General features: G+C 43.5%; 1 protein-coding gene across 4 annotated transcripts; it reads right to left on the bottom strand.

The window, feature by feature from the left end:
• Positions 1–2757: 2757 nt before the first annotated feature.
• On the bottom strand, positions 2758–23761 carry SAP130 (Sin3A associated protein 130). Of its 4 annotated transcripts, none has more exons than XM_079978487.1 (21): positions 23196–23761; positions 20679–20796; positions 20300–20535; positions 19206–19364; positions 18861–18972; positions 17857–17981; positions 16569–16693; positions 15964–16114; positions 15320–15410; positions 14893–14997; positions 14271–14412; positions 13317–13435; positions 11769–12071; positions 10916–11090; positions 9486–9590; positions 8105–8463; positions 6908–7156; positions 6462–6587; positions 5692–5792; positions 4857–4970; positions 2758–3660 (listed from the first exon to the last, which is right to left on the bottom strand). In XM_079978487.1, the coding sequence occupies exons 2-21, from the start codon at positions 20788–20790 to the stop codon at positions 3502–3504; spliced, it is 3168 nt and encodes a 1055-aa protein (XP_079834613.1). In that variant the 5' UTR covers positions 20791–20796; positions 23196–23761; the 3' UTR covers positions 2758–3501. The 4 variants fall into 4 exon arrangements, with proteins under 4 accessions (XP_079834613.1, XP_079834612.1, XP_079834610.1 ...); XM_079978486.1 differs by having other exon boundaries at positions 5692–5795; positions 6908–7153; XM_079978484.1 differs by having other exon boundaries at positions 5692–5795; positions 23196–23760.
• Positions 23762–25028: the final 1267 nt, after the last annotated feature.

The following is a 25028-nucleotide window of genomic DNA, read 5'->3' as shown; positions in this document are numbered from 1 at the left end:
TCAAGGGGAATTGGTCTCCAGCAATTGTGCTTACAACTGCAGCCTGAATAGGCACTCCAGTGCGGTGCATGTGGTTGTCTGCTGCAGGCAGAAATATCTCCAGACACACACACATAAAGATATTTTTAGCAGCTTAAAGGCCAAAGGATTTATCGATTGATTTACTGTATTTGTAAACAAACAGCCAAGGCAGCTCACACTAAGAATTAAAAGAATCATAGAAATGTAGGGTTGGAAGGGATCTTGAGGATCATCTATCTAGTTAACCCCCTGCAATGCATGAATCTCAACTAGATCATACATGACAGATGGCTAGGTAAAGGGACCCCTGACCAGTAGGTCCAGTCACTGATGACTCTGGAGTTGCAGTGCTCATCTTGCTCTATAGGCAGAGGGAGCTGACTTTTGTCTGCAAACAGCTTCCGGGTCATGTGGCCAGCATGACTAAGCCGCTTCTGGCAAACCAGAGCAGCACACAAAATCGCCGTTTACCTTCCCGCCAGAGCGGTACCTATTTATCTACTTGCACTTGTAAAGGTAAAGGTACCCCTGCCCGTACGGGCCAGTCTTGACAGACTCTGGGGTTGTGCGCCCATCTCACTTAAGAGGCCAGGGGCCAGCGCTGTCCGAAGACACTTCCGGGTCACGTGGCCAGCGTGACATCGCTGCTCTGGCGAGCCAGAGCTGCACACGGAAATGCCGTTTACCTTCCCGTTGGTAAGCGGTCCCTATTTATCTACTTGCACCCGGAGGTGCTTTCGAACTGCTAGGTTGGCAGGCGCTGGGACCGAGCAGCGGGAGCGCACCCCGCCGCAGGGATTTGAACCGCCGACCTTTCGATCGGCAAGTCCTAGGCGCTGAGGCTTTAACCCACAGCGCCACCTGCGTCCCATTCAAACTCCTAGGTTGGCAGGAGCTGCAGGCCTTATGCACTTGCATTTTAGTAGTAAAATCCTGAACTCTGGGGATACTTACTTGGTTACCACCCCACATTACTGATGGAAGATGTCTGTTAGAAAGAAATGTAAGTAATTCCAAAAACTGTTATTAAATGTGGGCATGGGGGGAGAAAGGAAAGCATGCCAAGGGCTACACAAGTCAAGTGGATTGTCTGTAAATGAATTACCTGTGTGGTCCCAAGTACCAACAGCATGAAGATTGCAACCCTGTGCAACTCACTCATCAACCATGTCTGCTCCTTCCACAGTGAGGTGTGGCAGCCCATGGATAGCTTTCTGTGCATGACAATATAGAGAATAGCACGGGCCATCACAACTTTGGATACCTTCTCAGGAGAGTGGGTCACATTGCCCTACCATGTGATGCAGTGTCCCCAATGAGTATTTGAATAAAGGGCTTCACTGAGTATCCATGGGTATTCAGCTGTGTGCATGGGGAAGTAAAAGGGTTATCAATGGCCTCTCCTGTCTGGATGTTGCTATGTGTTAATCCATCTCACACATCTACCCAAAAGCCCCCTGTGGTCCTCTAGCAGATGTAGCTGGTTAGAAACTAAGGATCTAGAAGTTAGGAACATTTTCTGGCATTGTGGCATTCATGAGATGGACACTGGGTATTGCATATCACCATCATGTAGATAGCGTAGACAGAAGCCAACAGTTTCATAGAACACATATCTAATTTTGCACGCTCTACCTCACAGAAGCCTGGCAGTGTAGCCTCATGGGACCACAGGGTGGACTACCCATGCCACATTCCATTGGAAATGCCCTATAACTGGGTAATGCAAGCCCAGGAGGACATTCTTGATACCATTAGTATGGAGCAGTCATGATAGGCTGGAAATGGACATGGTGGTGCCATGTTAAGAGAAGCAGAGAAAGGAGTTGGCAGTGCCCAAGAGGCTGACCAGCTGGCCCAGCTGCAGCTCCCCTCCCCCAAAGTCATCAAACCATGGAGGTGGCTTTGCTCAGCACTCCTGAAAATGTGTAAAAAAGGTGTGCTTGGCAATGCTCCAGTGCAATGAGCTTGTGAACCATCCCTGGTATAAGTTGCCTTTCTTTGTACAGGCATGCTACTCCTCCAGGGTCCACCAACTGTTGTGGCTACCCTCCCACTGACTGCCTAGCCAGGCCCCTCCCCCCAGATTTTGGAGCACCACTGTCCTGATCTCCAGAAACATCCCCTTGCCCCCACTGCTACTATTTGGATATGGGCTTCAAGGGAAACTGAAGAAGTTGGGGAGCTTGTAGTCAAGGGACAATCTACACTTGAGTGAACATCCCCCTGGCCTGCCTTATCTTTGCACTAGCAGGCTTGCTCTGACCCACTGGCCTTTGCTAATGGTAGCTCATCTCATTCTGCCTTAGTATGGGTGGGTGCTCTATTGGATGCCTGGCCAGCAGTGTGCACGGTGGGTGATATTGTACCTGCTGGGAGCTGCATCTAGACTGGCTGCTCCAGGTGGGATTGCTATGGATGTGTGTGCACTCCTCCCACTGCAGTTGTTTTCTTTTGGCTGGCAGTGGCCCCTTCCACTGAATGAAATTTGTACGTGCTGGATTTTGCCAGTGTTATATCCTATATGGATATATGGTACTAAGAGAACTGATAGCAGCTTATTACAAAAATAGCAAATATGGATGGAAATATGTTTAACCTAGATTGCTAAAAGTGTAATTGTTGTCCATACCAATCTGTTCTTTTTAAATGTCATGAACGAAAGCAGCTACTTCCCTATAGTTCTTATCTGGCTTTTCTTTGCTGGGATCTGTAGCACAGAATTAGATGCACCTGTTATTATACAAAATCCTCCAAATCCTTTATTCATGTTTCCAGGATGTCATATAGCACAAATTGTATGTAACACAATGAAGAGCATCACACCAGCTACAGGAAGTACTGTGCTGTATGAGAGTACTTTGAAAACAATATCCCAGAGCACCAACATGGGCACACACACACACTCCACAACACTACAAATCACTTTGAAATGTATTTTTTAAAAAATAGACAGCTAGAGACTTCAGAACCACTTAAGATTCTAAATGTAGCAGAACCACCAGTGCAAATGGCACTGGGTTTATGAAGGCTGCTCTAGCCACTGCAAGATCTTAAGGAGCAAAAAACTGAGTTGGCTACGTGGAAGTAGTGTCATCTCCAAACAGTTTCAAGATAGATGGTTCTTGAGGTCTGCTGCAGAATCCATTGTACAAACCTGTGGAGTTATCTCTAAAACTGTAGGATGGAAGGGCGAGGACTGTCTATCACGTTTGCATCAATGGTTCCAATTAATAGGCACTGGCACATCAAGAGGGCTAAACAAAATGTGACTGTGAAGAGTTTAAACAGGGACAAGCCTGAGAAAAATCTTTGTTCCTTTGATAGATCAATAATCATCCCTTAAGGTCATTGGGCTCCAACGTATCCATCCATCGTCCTTCTTACTCAGATGTAGCTCTCTAAAACAAACCCCCAATTAAAAGAGCCTTAACACTGTTCTGTACAACCTTTGTTTCCAGAGTCTTTATACCTCTGGCTCTAGACTTTTTCTTTTCTCTTCAATTTGGATACTTTCTTGACAGTTCCATTCTTATTGAGAAGCTTCAGAACACGCTCTTTGTGATCCAAGACCTTTAGCATGGATTCTCGAGCTTCATTTATTTGATCCATTACGAGCTTACATCTCTGCATATTCCCCTGAAACACAACACAGGACTGATATTAAACAGCTGAATGCCTCATAGGCACACAAGTAATCTTTAAACAACCACATTGAAATGTCAGAGAGTACATGACCTAAAGAATTTTAAAACAAATGAAGCAGCCGTTTAGGAACAGATGAACAAGTATGTTTCCACTTTCTGCTAATAATAATCTGGGAAATTAGACTCTCTACATCAAATGTATTATGTAAGACATTTGCATTTCAAAACACATAGTAATAATGGTGAACTTTCAAGGCGAAAGCAACTTCATTTGGACGCAATGTTAAACTTAGTGCTGCTTGAATGAGGCTTGTGTGCTCTCCCTTTCCACTTCTTGCATGGCGGCAAGGAGAGTCATGTCCAAACCTGGATCAACGGTTATTTTTAATTATGGTTTGGGGAAACAAGCCAATTTCAAACCATGGTTGATTAAGTTGGCTTGTTTCCCTAACCATAATTAATATTAATCATAATTTAGAATTTGAATGGAATACTAAACTGCAGTTAATTAAAAATGGGTATCTTCCTTATGGCTGCCGCAAAGAGGATGGAGGTGCAGAAGCCAAAGGTTTTTGCACACAACACTAAATCACAGTTTAAAATTACCGGTATGTCCAAAGCAGCCCAACAGAAACAGATCAATGCATACTCTTTTCTGATTAAAAAGATAAAATGTAAGTATACAAAACTATGCATGTATCTACTCTTTATTATGAAGTTATATACTCTGGATGCATGCTCTTCCTAAAGGAGTAATTCAGTGTGTCAAGGCACTGGCCTTCCATCAGTGTTTGAAGACCAATTTTTTTAGACTAATGGACTAGTTCTTCTTCTCTCTGTCTCTCTCTCCCTCCTCCCCCATGTGTCTGCTCCCAACTATTATGCTCCCATATATTATGCTCAGGCTTTGAATGATACGTGGAACCATGGAACCTGTGAATATCTATTTTCTATTTGTTGTAGTGTTTAAATACATCCCAAATTATTCATTTTTTAAAAGAACCATATGTGTTGTTTTTTAATACGTTAATATTTTGAGTGGCTATACTAAAATACTGTGTGGTTCATTTTCTACCCTCTTTTAACAGTTCTTTGTTTCACATTTAAAAAACATGTCCCACCATTTAAATTAAGAAAAAATATCAATTGCAAATCACCAAACTGAAGGAGTGAACAATAAGCCTTTACCTGTATCAGTTCATTTATTCGATGCAAATCATCATCAGTTGCTGCCTTTTTCTTGGGAATGATCCCTTCTTGCAGGGAGGTGAGTCGTTCATACACATCGTGTTCCAGGTTGGTCTATAAAATATTAGAATTTGGCAAGAACACCTAACATTTTCACACTGTTTCATATCAAGGGCTACATAAGCTATAAAAAATCCATCTGCTCATACAACTGCTTTCAAAAGATTCAGTACTATTTTTCACTGCTGACAGAACAGTGCTCCTCTTCTTAAGGTTACAATGTCTTTATTGCAACTACAGTAGGATGCTCTCTGAAATATGCTTCAAAATGAAGCAGGGCTGTCCCACTTCAGAATGAGGAAACATGGATCCTAGCCTATGCTTCTTACAATGCAGTACAACAGTAACTCCCTATATACAAGTAACTGTCATCCAATGCCTGTGAAAGATATGCTTTGAGGTTCTAGTCCTCTTACCATCACCTCTTATACTTAGATCAAAACCTCGTTTCACACACCATCAGCAGCCCCAGCACTCCTAAATTACATACACAATGTAATGTCACATTTCCATTGTACTCCTCATGGCCTTGGGAGCTTGGTGCTAGAATACAAAGCACCTACATCACCCCCACCTGAAATAGAAGCATCCATGAATGTGGAACAGTGCTGCCTCCAATAGTCTTATCAATCTGGTGGTAATTTTTAAAAATAATATAAATGATATATATTTATATAGTTTTGTATCACCTTTAAGAAAGCTTCCTGGGCTAAGCCTTTTCTTGGAGGAATTTCTTCCTCATTTTATATGAAACTATCCCATTTCCCCCACTTACCAGCTGTAATAGCTGTGCTGCGCAAAGGTGGACCTTCCACCCCTGCGCACGGCAGGATACACCTTTCTGATTAGCGATCTCTTGCAGCATAGCCTTCTTCTCTTCTAGAAAAAGAGTCAAATACGAGACACAAGCAAATAATGAGCTTTTAAAAGGTGAAATGTACCTTATTCCTTGAGCTACAAAAATACTAAGTTTACTGCAGCAGTCATTTGTGTACCTGGTATGTGAAACCTGACCACAGATGTTGGTAGAATGCAGGAACAGGGATCCAGGGTCAGATGTGCAATAATGAAACAGCCAAATTTTGTGATCTGAACAGGGGTGGAGTGGGGCTTGCTTTGAATCTTTGTATCAAGTGTTGGTAAACTTAGTTTGTCTAATAGCCAGGGACTATATATGTAGAAACCCAAAAGTCAAATTCAATAAATTCAATAAGCAAGTCTCCTTGCACCCACTTTTCTTGCATAATTCATTTTGCTAGTCAGACACACAGAGAGCAAGCAACTATACGGGGACTACTTCCTGTCAGCTGAGGTTCTCTATTACCTTATGTATAACTAAACCTCAATAACAATAGGAAAACTGATATGTATTAGCACTGCCTCTGCAGTACAAATATTACAGTGGCTTTAGATGGTAGATATGTTTCTAGGCAATTTGCTGCACATCCTATATCAGAGGTTAAATGTTTGCAAGTAGACACCTGTCTAATATTGTAACACATCTGTTCACCGACCCATGCAAAATGTAATGACAGGAAGACATACCTTTCACTCTGACATCACTATACCGCTGAAAGTGATGATAGGCAGCTTTCCATGGGTTACGATAGTGGCGAAGCAGTGTTATGGGTGGCCGAGGACGTACAGGCACATACCTCACACCTTCTTCATCTAAAGCAAGATTGAGAAAAATAACTAAAGCCTCTTTTAAGGTGCTTGCGTTTTGAGCTAGGAAAGAAAATGTGATCCCACGATAGGGCCGGCATACTTTGAATTCGAGATTAATTCAGCTCCAACAGCTCCCTGCCTCCCCCCAAATAAAAATCTGCCATGAAAAACTGATCTTTATGGGGGACAGCCAGACCCAAAGTTGATCATTTTTAGCTCAAATTCCTTTTCTAGTGGCAATCTTACATTTTGGGTGGATGGGTATTACTTGGAGAAGATGACAACCTACCAACCAATTATTTAATTTATTTATTTCCATTCACCTATATATTCTTTTGGAGGTGACTTGCGCTTCTCTGCTTTTACCAGCAAGCTTTTAGTAGTGGATTTCTCATCATCAGTGCTATTAGTCTCCATCATATCCCCTTCCTCTGTAGAGATTATGTGCTGCTGCTTTCGTGGTTTTTTCCTTGGAGAGGCACCAGGTGGCAAGTCACTTGAGGGCACTGAAAGGTTGTTGGCCAGCAGTGTAAGAGACGGGGAGACAGTATTTGTAGTCAGTGGAGGAACTGCTGAAAGAGAAGACAGGAAGGGACAAGTTTTAAGAGACTGACAGGTAAAACAAAGGCAGCTTTAGAGCCATCACCCTTGTTTTCCAAAGACTGCAATGCTAGAGACCAGATGCTAACTGCCAGTGCAGTGCCTTTGTAAGAGGAGAACATTATGTTTTTCTAGAGTCCCTCCTCTCAAGGATCTTAGAGCTTTTATATATACTTTCCCCCTGATTTTCTTTTGAATGGTTTGGCCTTACGTCATGAATAAGAGTGAGCAGAGTTAAGCAAACAAAGTCTTTTGTTTCAATCCTCCCTGATCTCTTTTTTTCTGGGATTATGGTTACTATGACAGCGTTTGGGCTCTTTCAGTTCCCAATAAAGCTGCGAGGCACCCTTAATGCAATCGATTGGCAGTTTGTGTTTGACATGCAAACTACTATGGCAAAAGTAACTTACAGGAAATTCCTTAACAAATTGAATTTAAGAGTGAAAGCCTTGAACAGAGACTTCTCACTATAAGGCTGCACAACTGTTCTCTTAGTGTTTACTACAGAGCAGAATTAAGCACTAATGTTTGATCTCTCCACAAACTTTAATAGCAAGTGTACAGTGGTACCTCTGGTTATGATCGCTTCTGGTTACGAACTCCGCTAACCCGGAAGTAGCTGCTCCTGGTTGCGAACTTTGCCCCAGGATGCTAACGGAAATCGTGCAGCAGGAACCCCATTAGTGAAAGCGCGCCTCAGGATAAGAATGGTTTCAGCTTAAGAATGGACCTCCGGAACGAATTAAGTTCATAACCAGAGGTACCACTGTATTCTTTTATTTCTACCTGCCATTTTAACTATGCAACTCTTTTAGCTTTCAGTGACATGCTAGCTATGGCCCTTTCTAATTATTATCTCCTGTGGGGCTTTTGTACCTACTTTGAGCATCTCATTTGTGATTGCTTAAGCAGAAATCTACCTGAGACTGGCCGCATTATATCCATGGGTTCCACTTCCTCTTTTATTTTTATCTCTGGCACAACGGGGCCCAATACTGTAGAGAGGACGCCACCCATGGCTGGTGGAGGTGGAGGAGCTGCCACAATTGTGGTTGAAGTCGGTGCAGCAGCAGGAACAGTTCCTGGAATGGTTGACAGGGCAGCCGTAGGCTGCGAAGGTGGACTAGCTGCTGTGATGATGGTTGGAATGGCAGCTGGTGGCTGCTGGGAAGTGGGGACTGCAATTGGAGGTTGTTCATTGCTCTGAATGGATACTGCCTCCACAGATACAGTCACTGGAGTGGCCATAGACACATGGATTTCTGGTTTTGGCTTGGCACTAGATGAAACAAAAGAAAAAAAGGAAAAAGTTAGCAGTTTCACTTATTCAAGATCCTACTACCATGACTGTATAGAAATGCAGAGCCTCTGAAAGATTAATTTTGTTCTGGGTTTTTTTCCCTTTCCATTTTTCTAGAAACATATCTTACAATATGGTGACATCACATAAGTAGATGGAAGTCTGGGTTTCCAGAATCTACGTAGTACAAGCCCACCAGAAATGGTGAAATACAGTCACCAAGCTTAATGCCTTTTCTTCAGAATCTTGACAATACCATGTAAAAACATCAGAAAGCAACAAGCTTAGGGTTCCAGTGCTAGATCAAAAAATGAGGTACGAAATGAAAGAGGTTTTAGCATTATGCCTGAATCAGAACCTTTGATTTGTTTCTCCCCAAGAAATCACATTCAGGAAACCAAGAACATTGGCTTCCTGGTCATGTTTTTTTCAAATGCAGAAAGGAACCAGGAATGCTGGTTTGGACAGAATTTGACAGTAAGCCAGTCAAATTTACATGCTAAAAACCATCAAGATAAGAAAGTACACTGGACCCCATTTTGGACGACACATTTTTGTCTGATCCACTAAGCCGCCTGCTCTGTGGTTTGTTTTCCCACTCAAAGAAGGGGAGAGAAAAACAAGGGATGCTAAAACTGTAGGCAGCATCATATGGCTCATTGGCAAGACTATCTTGCCTAACTATGGCTTTGCGTAGGCTTATATCTGAACATGGCCAATATGTGCATATTGTAGTGATCTGAGAAAAAGTAATTCAATACTCTTAAAATAGCTCCCTATTTTATGTTCCCCAGGTCCTAATCTGCTTGCACAGCTCAGTGATCATCACTGAATATTTCACTGAACTCCCATTTACCCAGAAGTAAGTATGCACCAGCTGTCTCCACGGAGCTTATTATTTTGCAATGGGTAAGAACAGCCAGCATCTCTTTCACCTTTTTGCCAAGTTAGAATTACAGTACTTCAAATGCTTTACATATCTTTTTATTATGAGATCTTACCCAGCTGGTCTTGGCGATCCAGATGCACTCCTCATTGAGCTTTCCACTCGAGCGCCAGATACCTCAGATGGCTGCGGAGGGATGAGGCTTTTCCTAACCGCCAACCTGCAAAATAGCCATGAATATAGTAGTTTCTGAAAAGCAAAACTATTACAATAGTTGCCAAGGGTGCTTAATTTAAAAGCGGTGTACTAATATTCTCTTCTGCTGTATTTATCCTATATAGGCTCCAGCTGGGGGGCTGATTAGAATTGTTCGCTCCAGCAGATTAATGGAATCCAAAAGATTCCTGAATTCGCAGGGAAATTTTCCAAACAGAACAGCTGCTTCTCCTGTCAAGACCCTAGTCTTGCTGTGGAAAAGCAAGATGATATAGGCCACTGACACAATTGCACCTAGGGGCCCTCTCCAGTCCTGGTTTCCCAAGAGACTTTGGGCAATGAAACATGTCGGAAGATGGCTAGAGCATAGATTACTTAGGATGTAAAGCAGGTTTGACCAAACACAGGTGACAGAACTCTTTCCTTGTAGGTGGTTACGAAACTACAGCTGGTGCAGAATGCTGCTGAACAGCCTGGGTCATGTAACACTAATTCCTAAGGTTCTGCACTGGCTGCTTGTGAGTTACTGGGCCTGATTCAAAGTTCTGCTATTAGCATATAACCCCCTGAACAACCTGGCACCTAGTTATCTAAAAGAACAGCTCTCCCTATGCTGTCCAACTTGTGCCTTGAAGTCAGCACTGAGACCCTGCTTATGGTCACACACACATAAAATGCTAGGAGGCTGCTGACATGAGACAAGGCATTTTCTGTAGTGCTCCCTGCACCTTTGACTCCAGACTATGAAAATTACTTCCTGAAGAAATACAGTTGCCCCCTACAGTGGCTAGTTTTAAGAAATTGCCTGGTCCCTGTGTTGAAGTGTTTTTACTCTTCTATTTTACTGTTCTGTTACTCTGTTTTTAGTTTTGAATTTTTTTAAAAATACACACATCTCTGTTTTTGTAAGCTGCTTTGAGCTACATACTGGAGGTAAGGCAGGGTATAAGTCTTCACTAATAAATACATATTCCATGAGTTCTCACATGTTTTATTGGTTCTGTCATAATGCTCAGCATACATAAGACGACTGATGAACAGACTGCTACAAGGCTGAATCCAACAATATTGTACTGTCGGTGCAAGGACTTTCATCCGTGCAATGAGACTTCTCCCTCTCCCACCCCTGCACACCTGGCCTAAATCTCCTACAGAGGACTGGAGAACCCACAGAAGACATTGGGGGGGGGGGTTTGCGGAGGGAGAGGAAATCCCGTTGCGCAGGCACAAATCCTTGCACCAACAGGATGCTTTTATTAGATACGACACTATTTCTTGTACAGTGGCAAGCAGATTGCACATTATCAAAGCAACTGCAATTTTACTCACCCATCTGTAGTGGGTTTCTTCCGGAGAATGCTTGGGCGAGGGGATGAACCCTGGGCTGGTGTACTAGAACTGGCATTCTGACTATGGGTTTGTACCACTGTAGTTGAAGCTGGAGCAGTGTTGAATGTATTGCTGATTGGATTGGCCATAATAGTGGCTCCATCTGCCAAGACCACTGATGGAAGGAACAAAAAGGTTATAGGGAGGTAGCAGACAAAAGCAAGAGAAATTTAACCAGAAACCGTTTCTCTTAAAATAAGAAGTGGGAATGTTGTTCCATTCTATGCTTGCTCAACAAATGCCAAATTTAAGGAGGCAGCCATCCAAATGATACTCAGGAGCAGAAGAACAACTGAACTCAATAGACTTAAGTCTGTCTTTTTACATTGCTCTACTAAGAGTATAACCAAAATTGGATATCAGGCTTAGTGTTTTAAAACTATCTGCTGCTCAGTTCTACAAACGTTAACTCAAGGTGTTCAATGGGGCTCTTTCAAAATGTATACACAGGATTAAAACTCTAATTAGCCATAGCTTAAGAAAACCACCCACAAACTTGATCATATATTTTTGCTAGGAGATAGGGAACAGCAGATACTGGTAAACAAAATAAAATGCTTAAGTGACTCTAGCAGTGTGTTTGATTCAGAAACAGAAATGGCAGTTGTCCACATTAGTGACAGCCCAGACCTATGCATTTTTAATCATAAACCCCACCAAGCTCAACAGAACTTCTAAGCAGGTGTTCATAGTAGTATTGCAGCCATAATTACACGATTAATTAAAAAGCAAACCCCAAGAGGAATAGTTATGGACAATTTTGCTCACAACACAAGCATTCTTGGCTAGTTACCTGATGTCTTGGTTTCAGTTTGTGGCTGTTGAGCACCCATTGGTGCAGTCTGAAGACCCTGTGTGCCAATTGGGGCAGCTGGATGTAGCCCTTGGGTTCCAATTGGCGCAGACTGTATTCCTTGTGCACTGATGGGTGCTGGTTGTATACCCTGTGCACCAATTGGTGCAGACTGGATGCCCTGAATATGACGGGCGTGAGATGCATCCACTGTCATCAGCTGCATGGGATTAAGATGAACTGTGGAGGCCACTCCTACTCCAGTCTGAGCTGCTATGGCAGAATTTGGCGCCTGAGCTGAAACTGGAAATACCAAACAATAGACTTAATTACTTCCACACAAAAGAGCCAATTTATTATCTTGTGTTGCCAAGCAGCATAGTTAGATTTTGTATTTAAATACTTGTAGTTTATGCACACATCTGTGGTCCTGCTGAAGATGCCAACAGATTAAATAAGATTCATAAGCCAGCCCTTCCAGCATTACATTTATACAGCAGCAACAGTGGCTTCATAATGCTAAAGCTGAATTATAATAATCCTCATGAGGACTGTTGAGGTTATATATGCAAAGAAAAAGATGTATTCCAATACTCCAAGGAAAACATACGGCCCTTTCACAGCTAGGGTCTAGCTATAACAAGTTTTCTGATTAGCTGAAGTAATTTAGAAGTGGTTATTACTGGATATTCCAATAGTTTGGAATAGAGCAGCTGAACGCTGTAAACGTGGAGCTCATGTAATACAATGGCTGAGAATACAAAGCAGTTAAACTTTCACCTCAATTGTCAAGCTATTAGAAGTTATTTCACACTGTCAGTCCTGGTTTGGAGAGCTTGCACAAACCACAATTTGCCAATTTAGATTTAACAGCAAACCCCCATTTCCAAAAACAACAGGACATCCAAGAGAAGGGTGGAAGAGGACTGTCAGGAGGATTTTTGTTATTGTTTGTAGCAGTAGCCATTGTAATACAAATCACAAGAAACAAACAAGTCAATTTGAGAGTAATTACAAAATACCAATTTTTCAGAACAGCAAATCACCAAAACTTAAAAACTGCAGAATTCCCCAAATCATTTAGATTAAAAATTCCCCTTGGTAGTCACTATGTTTTGGGTCAAAAAAACAGACCATATGTGGTAGCCACCAAAGTAGTTCTGTTGGCACAAAGAGCTCTAGCTGTGCAATGGAATTTCCTCTCCTTCTCGGCCCCTAGTACACCCCCCAGTATTTTCTGGGGATTCCCCCAATTCTCCTGAGCAGATTTGGGGAGGGCATGGGGAAGAGGAGAGGGAGAGAAAAACCCATTGCGAAGCCGGAAGTCTTTAGCAAAATGATCTGCTTAATCATTATCTTGACTTGAGCAAGCTTTGCAGAGAGGGTTTTTTAATTATTTAAATATTAAATTTGTGAGATAACCTTTGCTTGTTTCCCAAAGTACTTTGGAACCCTACTTTGAACTTAAAAAAGAAAAGTTTATGCAGAAAGCTCATTTATGTAGCTGCTCTAAAACTCTTCTGTAAATCAAACTTTGAGATTCCTTACCAGGATATTGGCGTATAGTGGATACAGAGCTGGTAATTGGTGTGTAAGTGTGGGCAGCCAAAGGGTAAGGAGGTGGATATGTTGGTAAGAAGTACTGGAATTGAACAGGTACTGACTGTCTAGAGGAATGAAGATAAATTAAATGTTAGACACAACAGTATAATTGTAGCCTTCAAATGAACTGTAGCAGTGGTTGTTAATTAACCTTTGTTGCAATGCAATTGACTGTTCTGGTTTGCTAGCTTCTTTGTGCGCTATCACATTTACCCACTTGGAAGGACACCCAAAAAGCTTCCAAATTCAAACCCTGTTTCTATACCCTGACAATGTTGAACAGTATAATTCAATAAAGAGTAAACAGAAGAAGTGAAGTGAAAGAGTTTCTACATTTGCACATACTTCATGTCACTATGTAGTCTGTTTGTAGAACATGTATACCTGACACTATTTCCATTTCCTAACAATGCAGCTCCTTTCCCTTCATCTACAGCTGCTCAGAAATGCAGGAGTCAAATTTGACATGCAGCATTATTTGCTCCTCAGGAACCTGACAATTCCCTGAATCCACACCCTTTTAAACAAACTGTAGAATTTGAAGAGCACTGTCCATAACTCACAGAACTGGAAGCATAAATTGTGACTTGGTTACCTAGATGTCTTTTCAGCCCGATTGGTTCAAATCAATCCAAAATCACAAGCGCTTCTTTCATCAGAAATATGCAAAGTCTTAGCTGGCGCAATCCTATGCACATCTATTCAGAAACGAATCTTACCAAGTTCAACTGGGCTTACTCTCAGATATGTGTGCGCATAGGATTAGCTTTGGATACTGAAGTTAACTGAGAGATCAAAACACATTTCATTATATTATTGCAGATGTCCTCACGTATAACATACATGCAATATAACCAAGATGATTAAGTACCTATCCTATGTGAGTAAATTCATTGTTACCTGTTATCATTTCTAGCTTCCATGGCAACTGGGTTTGGAGATGCCCGGTGCCCAGATATAGGAATGAGATTACTCCTCTCTGCAGTGTAATCAGACTGGATGCGAGGGGAAGTGTGCGTAATTTGCTGTGGGACTACTTTAGCTGTACAGTGAAAAAAGACATCCCAGTTATTCACAAAGTAAAGTGTAGTAGATTCATACTAGGAAACAGATACTGATTGTTCCTTTGCTGGAGCAAGATGCACTCCCAACCTCCATTCAACTGGTGGGTAGTAGGAGCATGGTTTGCTCAAGGAGGGGAACCTGCTTCTCCTGCCCAGCACTACTGTTTGAAGCCACCCAGTGCGGCTACTTTTCACCTTTAACAAGACGGGCGGAAAGGAGCAGCGCAGGGAGGGTTGCAAAGCACAGGGCTGACAACACCCGTTGTGCTGTAGTTCTCAAGCTTAGAAACCCCACACAAGGGGTTTCAGCAGGTAGGTGGAACCAGACACCTGTCAAAGTTGCCCTGTGGGAAGCAAAGAAGTTTCCTCACCCCTGATGTACCTAGTCCATTCTGCCCCAGCAGAAAATAAAATGATAGATCAAAGGACAATGAAGCTCAGAACTAATGCTCTCTTACCGACAGGGATGTTTGAGGTGGTCACAGCCGTTGCATGGGAGGAGTGTGAGGGCATAGTCACTGTGACAATTGTACTTGTAGGTGCTTGAGTGTGGGATACAGAACCTGAAAGGAAGAAAAGTACACACATAATTAAACATTCTTCAGAGTCTGTGCCTTTGACAGAAAATTTATATCACTTCTAAGCTGGGAAATTTCTGTTGCTCCTTGTAGAACAGCTAGACCCCTAGCCTGCTCCTGCAGTAACTGGGGTAGTGTTTTCCATGTGTGCCTAGCCTCCAAAATTACATGTTAAAATCATACACTAATTTGATTGTGCCACTCAATAATTATCAGAGATAAAGGGCTTTTTTTTAAGCAGGATACGTCAACCCTATTAATGGTTTTTGTATTTGTGCATAAGAAATGCTGAGCTGTAGATACTCACCAGCTGTAGTTGCCGAAGGAATGGTATTGGTTGCTAAAATAGGGGCCACAGTTGCTGCTGCCACTGGAGCACCAGTACTAAATATTGTTTTCTGCAGGGGGAAAAAAGTTGTCTGTCAAGAAACCATGATTGGCATATTTTGGCATCTTGGAACAGAGATGGCACTTCCCCTGATCTGATGCTTTACAGAGGAGCTGGAGTAGATGGCCTCCCATTGTTGGTCTAAGTGACCAGCTCATGAGAGTCCACAAGCTACCTAGACTATCAGCCACAGCATAGCAGGATGCCATGAACCAAGAGGGTTTTTTAAGCCTCTTACAGCAACACCAGAGGACTGAGCAAAAGAAAGATGCTAGGTATATCAAACACCAAGTAGAAAAGCAGCAGCCTAGAAGAGGAAAGGAAGGCTAGACTTGCTTGGCAGATTAAAGAAAGCAAGGAGGCAGACTGTGTTCCTGAAAGGAAAGAAGCTCCAGACTTAGGAATGGAGGATTGTGGGTTGGAAGTTTCCCACCCCCTGTACAGGCCAACAATATGTTTCATGCTATGTCATGAAACCTCATTCAACTACCTTATAAAACCATATGACAAAAGTCAGACAACAACATGGAAGAAACTGCGCTGATCTCACTTATAATATTTACCTGAGCCATGGTGTGAAGCTGCTGTTTCTGTGTACCTATGGCTGGATGGGACGGCAGGGTAATTCTGGTTGCTGTATCCCGTGGCTGTGCAGGGCGCTGAATACTGATAGGTGCAGAAGGTGGGTGCTGCTGAATTGACAGTGTTGGCCGGCTGGAAAAGACAATCTAAGGTTCTTTTTCTGAAAGCACTTAACAGTCCGTCGACTCATTTTATGAAGAGACACCACAATAGAGCTTAGAATGGCTTCTTCATTGTGCATTACATGAATTAATGCACTAACAGCATTTCTCCTGGACAGTTCAATCAATGCGGTTTCACATGATATGGCCACCATGTGAAAGGGTGCTTAGCTGCATAGCAAGGTGCTGCACACAGAATGGCTCCTTTCATGGAGCAGCTGCCTAGGGAGGCAGTTTGAAGCAGCTCCCATTAGATGGCCATATTGTGTAAACTGGCCCTCAGTTAAATCACCGAATGTACCTTTTTTATTTAAGAAAGCAATCCCAAGACACATTTACTAGGGAGTAAGCTCCACTGAGCACAGAGTGACTTACTTCCAAATAAACATATCTGTGGTTGTACTATTAATGGGTATACTGGTTACCTGAGGGTAGCTTCCGTGGCATGTGTTGTCGTTGTTGTAATAACAGGTGATTGGGCCCTCGTGGCCGACACTGTTGCTACTACAGCAGGAGGGATGGTACTTGAAGTTGTCACAGGAGGCCGGGACTGTGGTAGGTAAGGAAAAAGTATTACATTAGGGCTTTCAACCAATAATTTAAAAAAAAATTATTCACTGCCTAAAATGTAAAGAAATTACACATAGCAAAACTTTGTAAAAATAGACCTCTGAGTCTCCTAAGGGTCAGATACCATATTTTTCACTCATAAGGCGCACCTAGTTTTTAGAGGGGGAAATCAAGAAAAAAATATTATTCTCCCCCCCAGCCCCAAAGAGCAAAGAAGCCAAGACAGCGATCCATCCCGCTCGCTGTCTTGGCTTCCTCTTTAGCTGCACACAACCTCTCCGGCCGGGAGAGGCTGCGCTTGACTATGGCAATTCCCCCACCTCCCGCAAAAGCCCACAGGAGCCGCGCACCCTTTAAGGAGCGCGCGGCTTCTGCGGGCTTTTCTATGAGGAGGGAGAAGGGACTGACTAGCCGCGTCAGTCCCTTCTCGCTCCTGGGGGAAAGCCCGCAAGAGCCGCGCGGAGCTTGTGTGTGGCTCTTGGGGGCTTTTCCTGCCTGCCTCCCCCTGCATTCGCTCCATAAGACACACCCACATTTCCCCTTACTTTTTAGGAGGGAAAAAGTGTGTCTTATGGAGCGAAAAATACGGTAATTTGATTGCCAGACACATTTTTCTCCCTTAGCAATATGTAGATCATTTTTGTAAACATATTATAAAGAAAAACTGTTGGCAACCTTACAAACTAGGAACTATTTTACATATAAACAGAGCTTGGCATGGTAGGCTCCACAACTGTGCTTGCACCACTCAGCTCCCTGCTGCCTTGCTTATCCCCCTTAGTAACTGGCAGCAAAGTGCAGCACTGGGAAGTCAGGAAAGCAATGCAGCCCCACCTGTGCCAGCCACTACTCCACACAAATGGAGCTAAAAGCCAACCAACCATTAACAGGAGGGCTTCAAACAAAATGGAGAGCTCTTAACTGGGGGAGTTAATCTGAAGTTCACTCTTTGGATAATATTATTAGTTTGCTCCCTTTACAGGTTCTTTAAATCTTGGCCTGCAATGCTGAAGAATTTGAGTCACAAGAACCAGTTGTCAGATTTCACAGTTCATTTAACTATGTAAGTGGTTTCCCACTTAAGAAAAGCCCAAAAGAATCTGAAAGCAACAACAACAATCATACTGCACAATTGTCACCTGCCTGGATAGGTTGATGAATGATGTGCTGAACTGCTGGTTGAGCTGTCGCTGCATTTGGCAACTGTGAAGCTGGCCTCAGGACAGTTGTCACTTTAGAACTGGACATCACAGCAGCAGCAGCCGCACCTGAGGAAAATCCCACATAAAACTGAGAGAATCCCTAAGACAGTCCACTTTTCAAAAAGTGTAAGAGCAGCCACGACTCTTTATATATGACACAAAGAATTAAGAGTGCTATTAGTAGTGCTGGCTAAACAAAGCAATTTGCATAAAAGAAAGAAAAAGTGGTAACATCAACCAGGGTTGTATAGCTGCAATATCCCTCAGCAGCATTCTCATGCATCTCATGAGAGAATAGGCTGTGGAGCTGTATGCTCCCTTCTCCCTTCAGATGCATCAAGTTTCTCCAGCTGGCTTGAACTGCAGATTATTTTACAGGGATATTGAATTGAGCCTAATCTCTTGAACACGACTTGAAACCAATTTGTTAACTCTGGTATATAAAGAATCTGGTTCATCTGAACTGCAGTTGACACCAGTATTAATGTTAACTGCAGTTAGAGATGGTGGATTTGCCCAGAATGTAGACGGCATGTGATCCACAGCGTATTGTAAACAAGGGGCAGCCAACATGGTGTCCTCCAAATGTTGCTGGACTACAACTCTCATCAACCCTGCCCACTGGTTGAACTGTTGGCCTTGCTGGCTATGGATGATGAGATTTGTAGTCAACAATGTCTGAAGGGCACCCCTGTCCTAAAACATATGAGGGGTGTGTGTTTTTTTTTATAAAAATGATCAACACACCATATTCTACTGTAACCCTAATTATACCCTACACTTTCCCAAGACCAAGAAGCTAAAAATCGTTACTTTAGATTGCAGCCATTATCTTTATAGCTACTCTACCAAGGTATTGATGCATGCATTAACCACAGTATAAACATTGCCCAGAATAAGTTTATTACATAATCAATCATCCCAAGAAAGTATTATGTTAAGTACCTCGAGGTAAGTGAGACGCTCCAATGTGTAATGGTGGTCCAGGAGCACTACTTCGGATTATTGACATCTGAACATTGGTTGTCATGATATGGTGCACATTGCTGGGATGTCCCTGCAGACAGTAACAGATTGTGTGTGGGGAAATCGTCTAGATGTAATTTACAAGAAAGGCTTCATATACAACCACACACTACAGTTAAGCCGTTTGAAAGTACAGGTTAGATATGAATTATTATGGTAGGAGATACAAACCAAGACTGTGGCTACTGTGGTTCACAGTGCTTCATTTGCTTTCCATGACTTTAAACAAACAAAAAAGTTACTTTAGAAGAAGAAAATGATTACCTGTTGTCCACTGATTGTTGCTACAGGAATAGCAGAGGCCTGTGGGATGCTGCTCTCCATTGTTACAGTAACTTGCCCTGGGACTTTGGTTGGGCAGGAGAGAGGAGAGGGTGGAGCTGGTGCAATAGGGCGGCTAGGGATGGTAGGCTTCAGGGGAGGCTGCAAAGAACATAAATATACAACTACTGGTTCTTAGAAATCTGTGGCAACAGAACAAATAAAAACAACACAAGTATGCACCAGTTAGTTTACCCTGAGGGGAAAAGAAAACCTGTAACAAACTTACTGGTAGCCACAGTCTAATTAAATTATTTTGAATTTCTCTATACACATTATTCCTCAGAAGAGAATCATATGAAAAGATGAATCTTTGTGCAATAATATTGCTTTCTTAAGATCAAGTCACTAGTACAAAAAGCTTTAATCTTGGACACAGCTACTGGGAGTTAGCACACAAATAATTATACAGACAGACATCAACCAATTTCCTTGAAACTTTTTGTAATCCTGCTCTCTCCCGCTTAACAAAAATTAGGTCTAGGGTTTGAAATTATGCAACTCCCTACTGGTTGCGCTGGAACAGAGACAGTCAACTCTCAAAACCTGTGGGGCTGTATCTTCTCTAAGCCAAACTGTTTAGGATTAAGATTACCAATGATTATCATTTCACCTCCAGCCTCAGTGTACGGGGAAGATGATGCAAGGGACAAGATGCCTCTTTCCAATTAACTACTGTGAACCTCTTCCTCTGGGAACTACTGGGAGTAATTTCAACCTATTGGTTCAAGTCCTACCCCTCTGGCATAACAGAAAACATATTTGCTCCATCACTGTGAACTATGTACTAGTCCAATCCCTTGTCAGACTGCCTTCAATGGTAAAGGTTTCAGTAGATTTTCTTTAGAAAGCCCCAGATAACAGTATTCAACCCTCTCTGTCCCAGGAAATCAAAGGCATATATAAACAAGTACATGGTAAAATGAAGAGAAAGTTGCACTTAAACTTAAATCTAGCCTGAGCTAACTTTGCCATTGCATTAAATTTGTGCTATTAAATACCCCTGTTCCATACTTGAAAAGCAATGCTCTCATTACCTTCATAAGACCTTCAGAAAAAGAAAGTGGCACTGCTGGAGCTAAATGTGCTGGAGGAGCTGCTACTGTAACTGGCACACCAGATTGTACCGTATGGTGCTGAGTCAACATTTGCACCTGCGGATATGGCCGGACTACCACTGTTTCCTGCTTCTCTTCACGGGACTGCAGAGAGCCACCAGGGACCACATGATCTCTGGGAGCAACTTCCATTTCTCGGCTGGGTTCATCACTCACTAAATAGAAAAATGTATGAAATTTTAGAAAGAAAACAGGACTAGAAACAGGCAAGGCACAGGAATGCTGTTTTGATTGCTATGGAACTTACTTACAAAAAAAGTATACTGAAGCCTTAGTAGAAATCCTGTAGTTGCCTTACCTGTAGTTGTTGGGTTTATCAATCCAGTAGATCCACTGGTAGAGATCGGAGCTGGAGCTGGTCCTAGACTTGCAGGAGGGGGTCCTGAACGGGGAAACTGCTGAGAACTCATTTCCACCTATGGAACACACAGAATTACAAATAATTCATACACCCACATTACTGAAGCCCTTGTTACTGAGGAATCCCAGCAAATTCAGTTAGGTTACGTATGTTTGCACAGAGTAGCCACTGACAAATGATATGCAAGCTCTCCATCTGGTTAAAATACAAAATACAAACAGTTCAGCCAAGTTCAGTAACTTAATAAACAAATGTTGGTCCGTTAATATACTGAAATATAAAAATAGTAACACAGGTTCAAGTGACAACCACCACATGCAAATAATAAAGTAGCAATACATAGGCCTGGCACAAATCCAATGTTTACAGTGCCAACTTATGCTTACTGAGAAATAAGTCCCACTGTCTTCAATGAATCTTACTCCCAGAAATGTGTACAGAGGATATTAACCTTCCAATATTTTGACATTAGGACTTCTCTACTAACTATCTGAAAAAAACACCAGGGCTATAATTATGAAATTAAGACTCAATATTAGCATTAGTAGTATCGATAAATAACAGTTGCTATGCAAACATCTGTGTAAGACACCTATATTAAAGTATTTTAATTGTGTACTGAACATCAATTAAACATACCATCAACTACACAAAACAAATACAGTTTAAAGATTATAGACCAGGGCAGAAATGCTTTAAATAAATGAAATGATAGATGTAATTATCTTGTACTTTGTAAATGGCTATAATTCTCTATACTCTTTCCTCATGCAGTTCCAAAGGAGGTAAGACTGGTATTAAATACTAAATCTATATTGAAAGATTGCACATGTACATATGACAGTAAATGTAATGATGAGCAACACAGCTGTCACACACAGGTACCCAAATGCAATCAGAAAGACTCAGCTAATTCTGTGCAACAGCTGAGCAAACAACATAGAAACACTGAAAGTGACTATAACTGTAAAACCAGACCATTGATCTAATTATATCAGCATTGTTTACTTTACTGTCTAGTTTCCAAGATCTCAGGCAGAGGGCTTCCAAACAACTCAAAAGTTCTACACAAACTACTATATACTTCTGTTGACAGCAGCCATGCAAAAACCAGAGGAAGTGTACAACTACGCAGAACAATACAACTACACTGAACAGCTAAGCATCTGTTGTGCACACTTACCAGAGAGAAAGCCTCACTTAACAGAGAACTTATTCCCGAATAAGCAAATCTTGGGCTGCATAATGGAGTGTTAGGCGTTGGATCCTGACATCAGTACAGTAATCACATAAACTAGTTCTGAACTCCAGCTCCCATCAGTGACAGCTGAAATAGCTAATTAGCAGGAGTGATCGGAGATAAAGTCAAACTGCACCTGGATGGTAGCAAGCTAGGGAAGACTAAATCAGTCTTCACATCCTTTACGATCATAACTTCTACATCACCATCAACTCCAAAACCACTTTATGACACCGCAATACAAACGTAAATTCAACTTTCATGTGTTTGTCTCCCTCTTTTAACATCAATTGCAGGCAACACCTACAGTATCTCAATTACCTGCTTGGCAGCAGAACGCAGCTAGCATGAAGTCATCAGGGGTAATGACTGCACGTGCACAGTGCGAGATCTAGGGGAATCCAGGAGCAGCTCCTTATTCGGGGATGCTTTCTTTCCCCCTTGTTCTGGGAAACAAGCCTAATACCTCGCCCCACCCCGCACCCCCGACCCTAAACTGCGCTGGTCGTGGAAGGGCCACTACGATCAATACGATTACGAACAGCGCCGCTTGCAACAGCTGGGCCGGCTCACCCGCCCGCAAACTTTTGGCTTCCGAGACAGGCGCGATCGGGGCGAGTTTAGTGCGGAATCTTGACGGGAGAAGCCGACACTCAGCAGCGGAGACGCCGCAGCGCACAGCACAAGGCGGCAAAGGGAGCAGCGCCCGTCGCCGGTCAGGGGCGGCTCCCGAGGCCCCTCCCCTTTCGCTCGCTTCGGGCGGAGCTCTCCTCTCGGCATAAGCTCCGCCCACTAGAGCATGCGCGAAGCCCGCCCCCCTCTGCGGGCAGCCAATGGGAACCCCTCACTTCCCCATGGCGAGCCAGCCCAGCGTAGAAGGCAGCACAACCTGCCAACCAATGGGAAAGCCCGCACAGGCTACGCCTGACTACCAATGGGAAAACAGGTAATGGCTAATCAGGAGTAGCCAGGGCCCGCCTCCCTTCCCTCCCTGATCACTATGTGAAACAGACGCGCAGGGCCAGGGACCCGGATGTTCAGCAAGAATAAAAAGGCTGCGGCGGCCGCCGCGAACGCCCCAAGCAGCCGCCGTGAGTGAGGAGGAGTCGGGCGCCCAGCTCGAGTAACTCTCGGCGGGGCTTGGCCAGAGGGAGCGGCGCCTCTCCCTGGCGCCCCGCTCCCAGAACGAGCCCTCCCCTCGCCCGCCCAGTTACCTGCAGCCGAGGGGGCGGCGGTGCCTCTCGGAGTAGCCTCCGGAGCCGCTTCTTTCGCCGACGCTGAGGGGGCTCAGTCGGGAGTGTTGCTTCCGCTGCCGCAGCAAAGCATCCCCTCCCCCCTTTCGATTGATTGGGTCTCGCCTAGTCCTGCCCACAGCGGTGATAATTTCTCCTCGCTAGGCGCGTCGATTGGCTGAGGCGGCGCTTGCGCAGAGGCTCCTGGGGGCTGTAGTTCGAGAACTGAGCGTCGCCCATAGATAACGCCGCGAGAGGTTGGGGGAAGCGAGAGGGCCCCGATTGGCCGCCTGAAAGGAGGCGGGACGAGCGTTTAGCTGCCTCCGCCCACCAAGATTAGGATTGGTCGGCTTTCTTCGGAGCGCTTTAGTAAATGGCTTCTAGATGGAGAACGGGACGGTCCGCTGCTTGGTGAGATGGCGGGAAACCGACCTGGGAGCTGTCAGTTCCTTTTCTCGCTCCCACTTCCGACCCCAGCTAAGAAAACAAAAAGCGGAGCTGCCCCGAAGCCGCATTGCTCCCGCTCTGCCTTACATTTACCTGCCTGACCCTTATTAAAAGTTTTATTATTGCCCCGTTGCTGTGATCTCTTGTTATTCTAAAACACACAAGTTCTCTGCATTTTAGCAGCATCTCTTTCACTGGTTATGAACGGGGCTAATATTAATAATATTGTAATACATGTAATATAATGGACAGGCGTGGACTGTTGGACTATTGCAGTCAACACTGGGCTGTCATATACAATGGAAGGGCCTTCAGGGTCCCTAGTGCAGCCTGTGGCACTCTTATACCCACTGGAGTATATTGCAATGCCAGTACAGTGTCAGAGAAAGCCAGGGTGGGCGGGCAGGTTCAGATTCCTTCTCAATGGTGAAGCTCCATAAACTAATTTCCATATTCTACCTCACAAAGTTGCTGTAGGAATAATTCGGGGAGATGTACACCACTTTGCGCTCCTTGGAGGAATGTAATAATTACTGAACCAACTTCAGCCCAGTAAATGGTTCCTTAGGGCAGGGAAGTTCTGTTGCACCAGAAGCGGTTTTGTCATGCTGGCGTCATGACCCGGAAAGCTATCTGGACAAATGCCGGCTCCCTCGGCCTAAAGTGAGATGAGCACTGCACCCCATAGTTGCCTTTGACTGGACCTAACTGTCCAGGGGTCATTTACTTTTTTACCTTTACATAATTTTCTTTGTATGCTGCCTTTCTGCAGTTAGAGCCATGCTCAAGGTGGCTTACAACGTGAAAAATACATAACTACAACATAACAAAAGTAGTCATAATCAATTAGAAAATACACAACCAAACTGAACAATTTTCACATAAATCACAATATCGAAAATAAAGATACAAAAAAGCAACGGCAACAACCCCCTGCAACAAAAACAAACTCCAAACACCCCAGCCCAAGAATCTGTACAGGAGGAGGCAAAGGACCAGGTCATTCAGGATCCACAGCCTTAGCATCCACATCCTTCTTTTAAACCACCACCAGCAGTTTTAAGGAGGGTGGAGAGTACATGATCTGCCAACACTTCTGCTGATGGGGAAGAATGTGAAATGGTGGAGGTGGCCATTCCTTTATGATAAAAGGAGACTTGTGTGAAGCAACACTGTGGCTGGCAGGATTGGGAGGGACTAGGTGGTGTTGCACGTGAGAGGATTTTAGATATGGAGCTAATGGGGAGCCTCGGTGGGAAGTTTTCAAATATATATAGGTTGTTCAAGTTCATAGAAGGGGAGGTGGTGATGTGGGCAATGCTGGTGAATGAATATTGGCAAGCAATATTAGAATGACAATGGGTACTA

Source organism: Podarcis cretensis (assembly GCF_951804945.1).
Source record: "Podarcis cretensis genome assembly, chromosome: 5".
NCBI lineage: Eukaryota > Metazoa > Chordata > Lepidosauria > Squamata > Lacertidae > Podarcis > Podarcis cretensis.
Note: the sequence above shows the minus strand (reverse complement) of the source record. Positions and strands in the feature narration are given on the sequence as shown.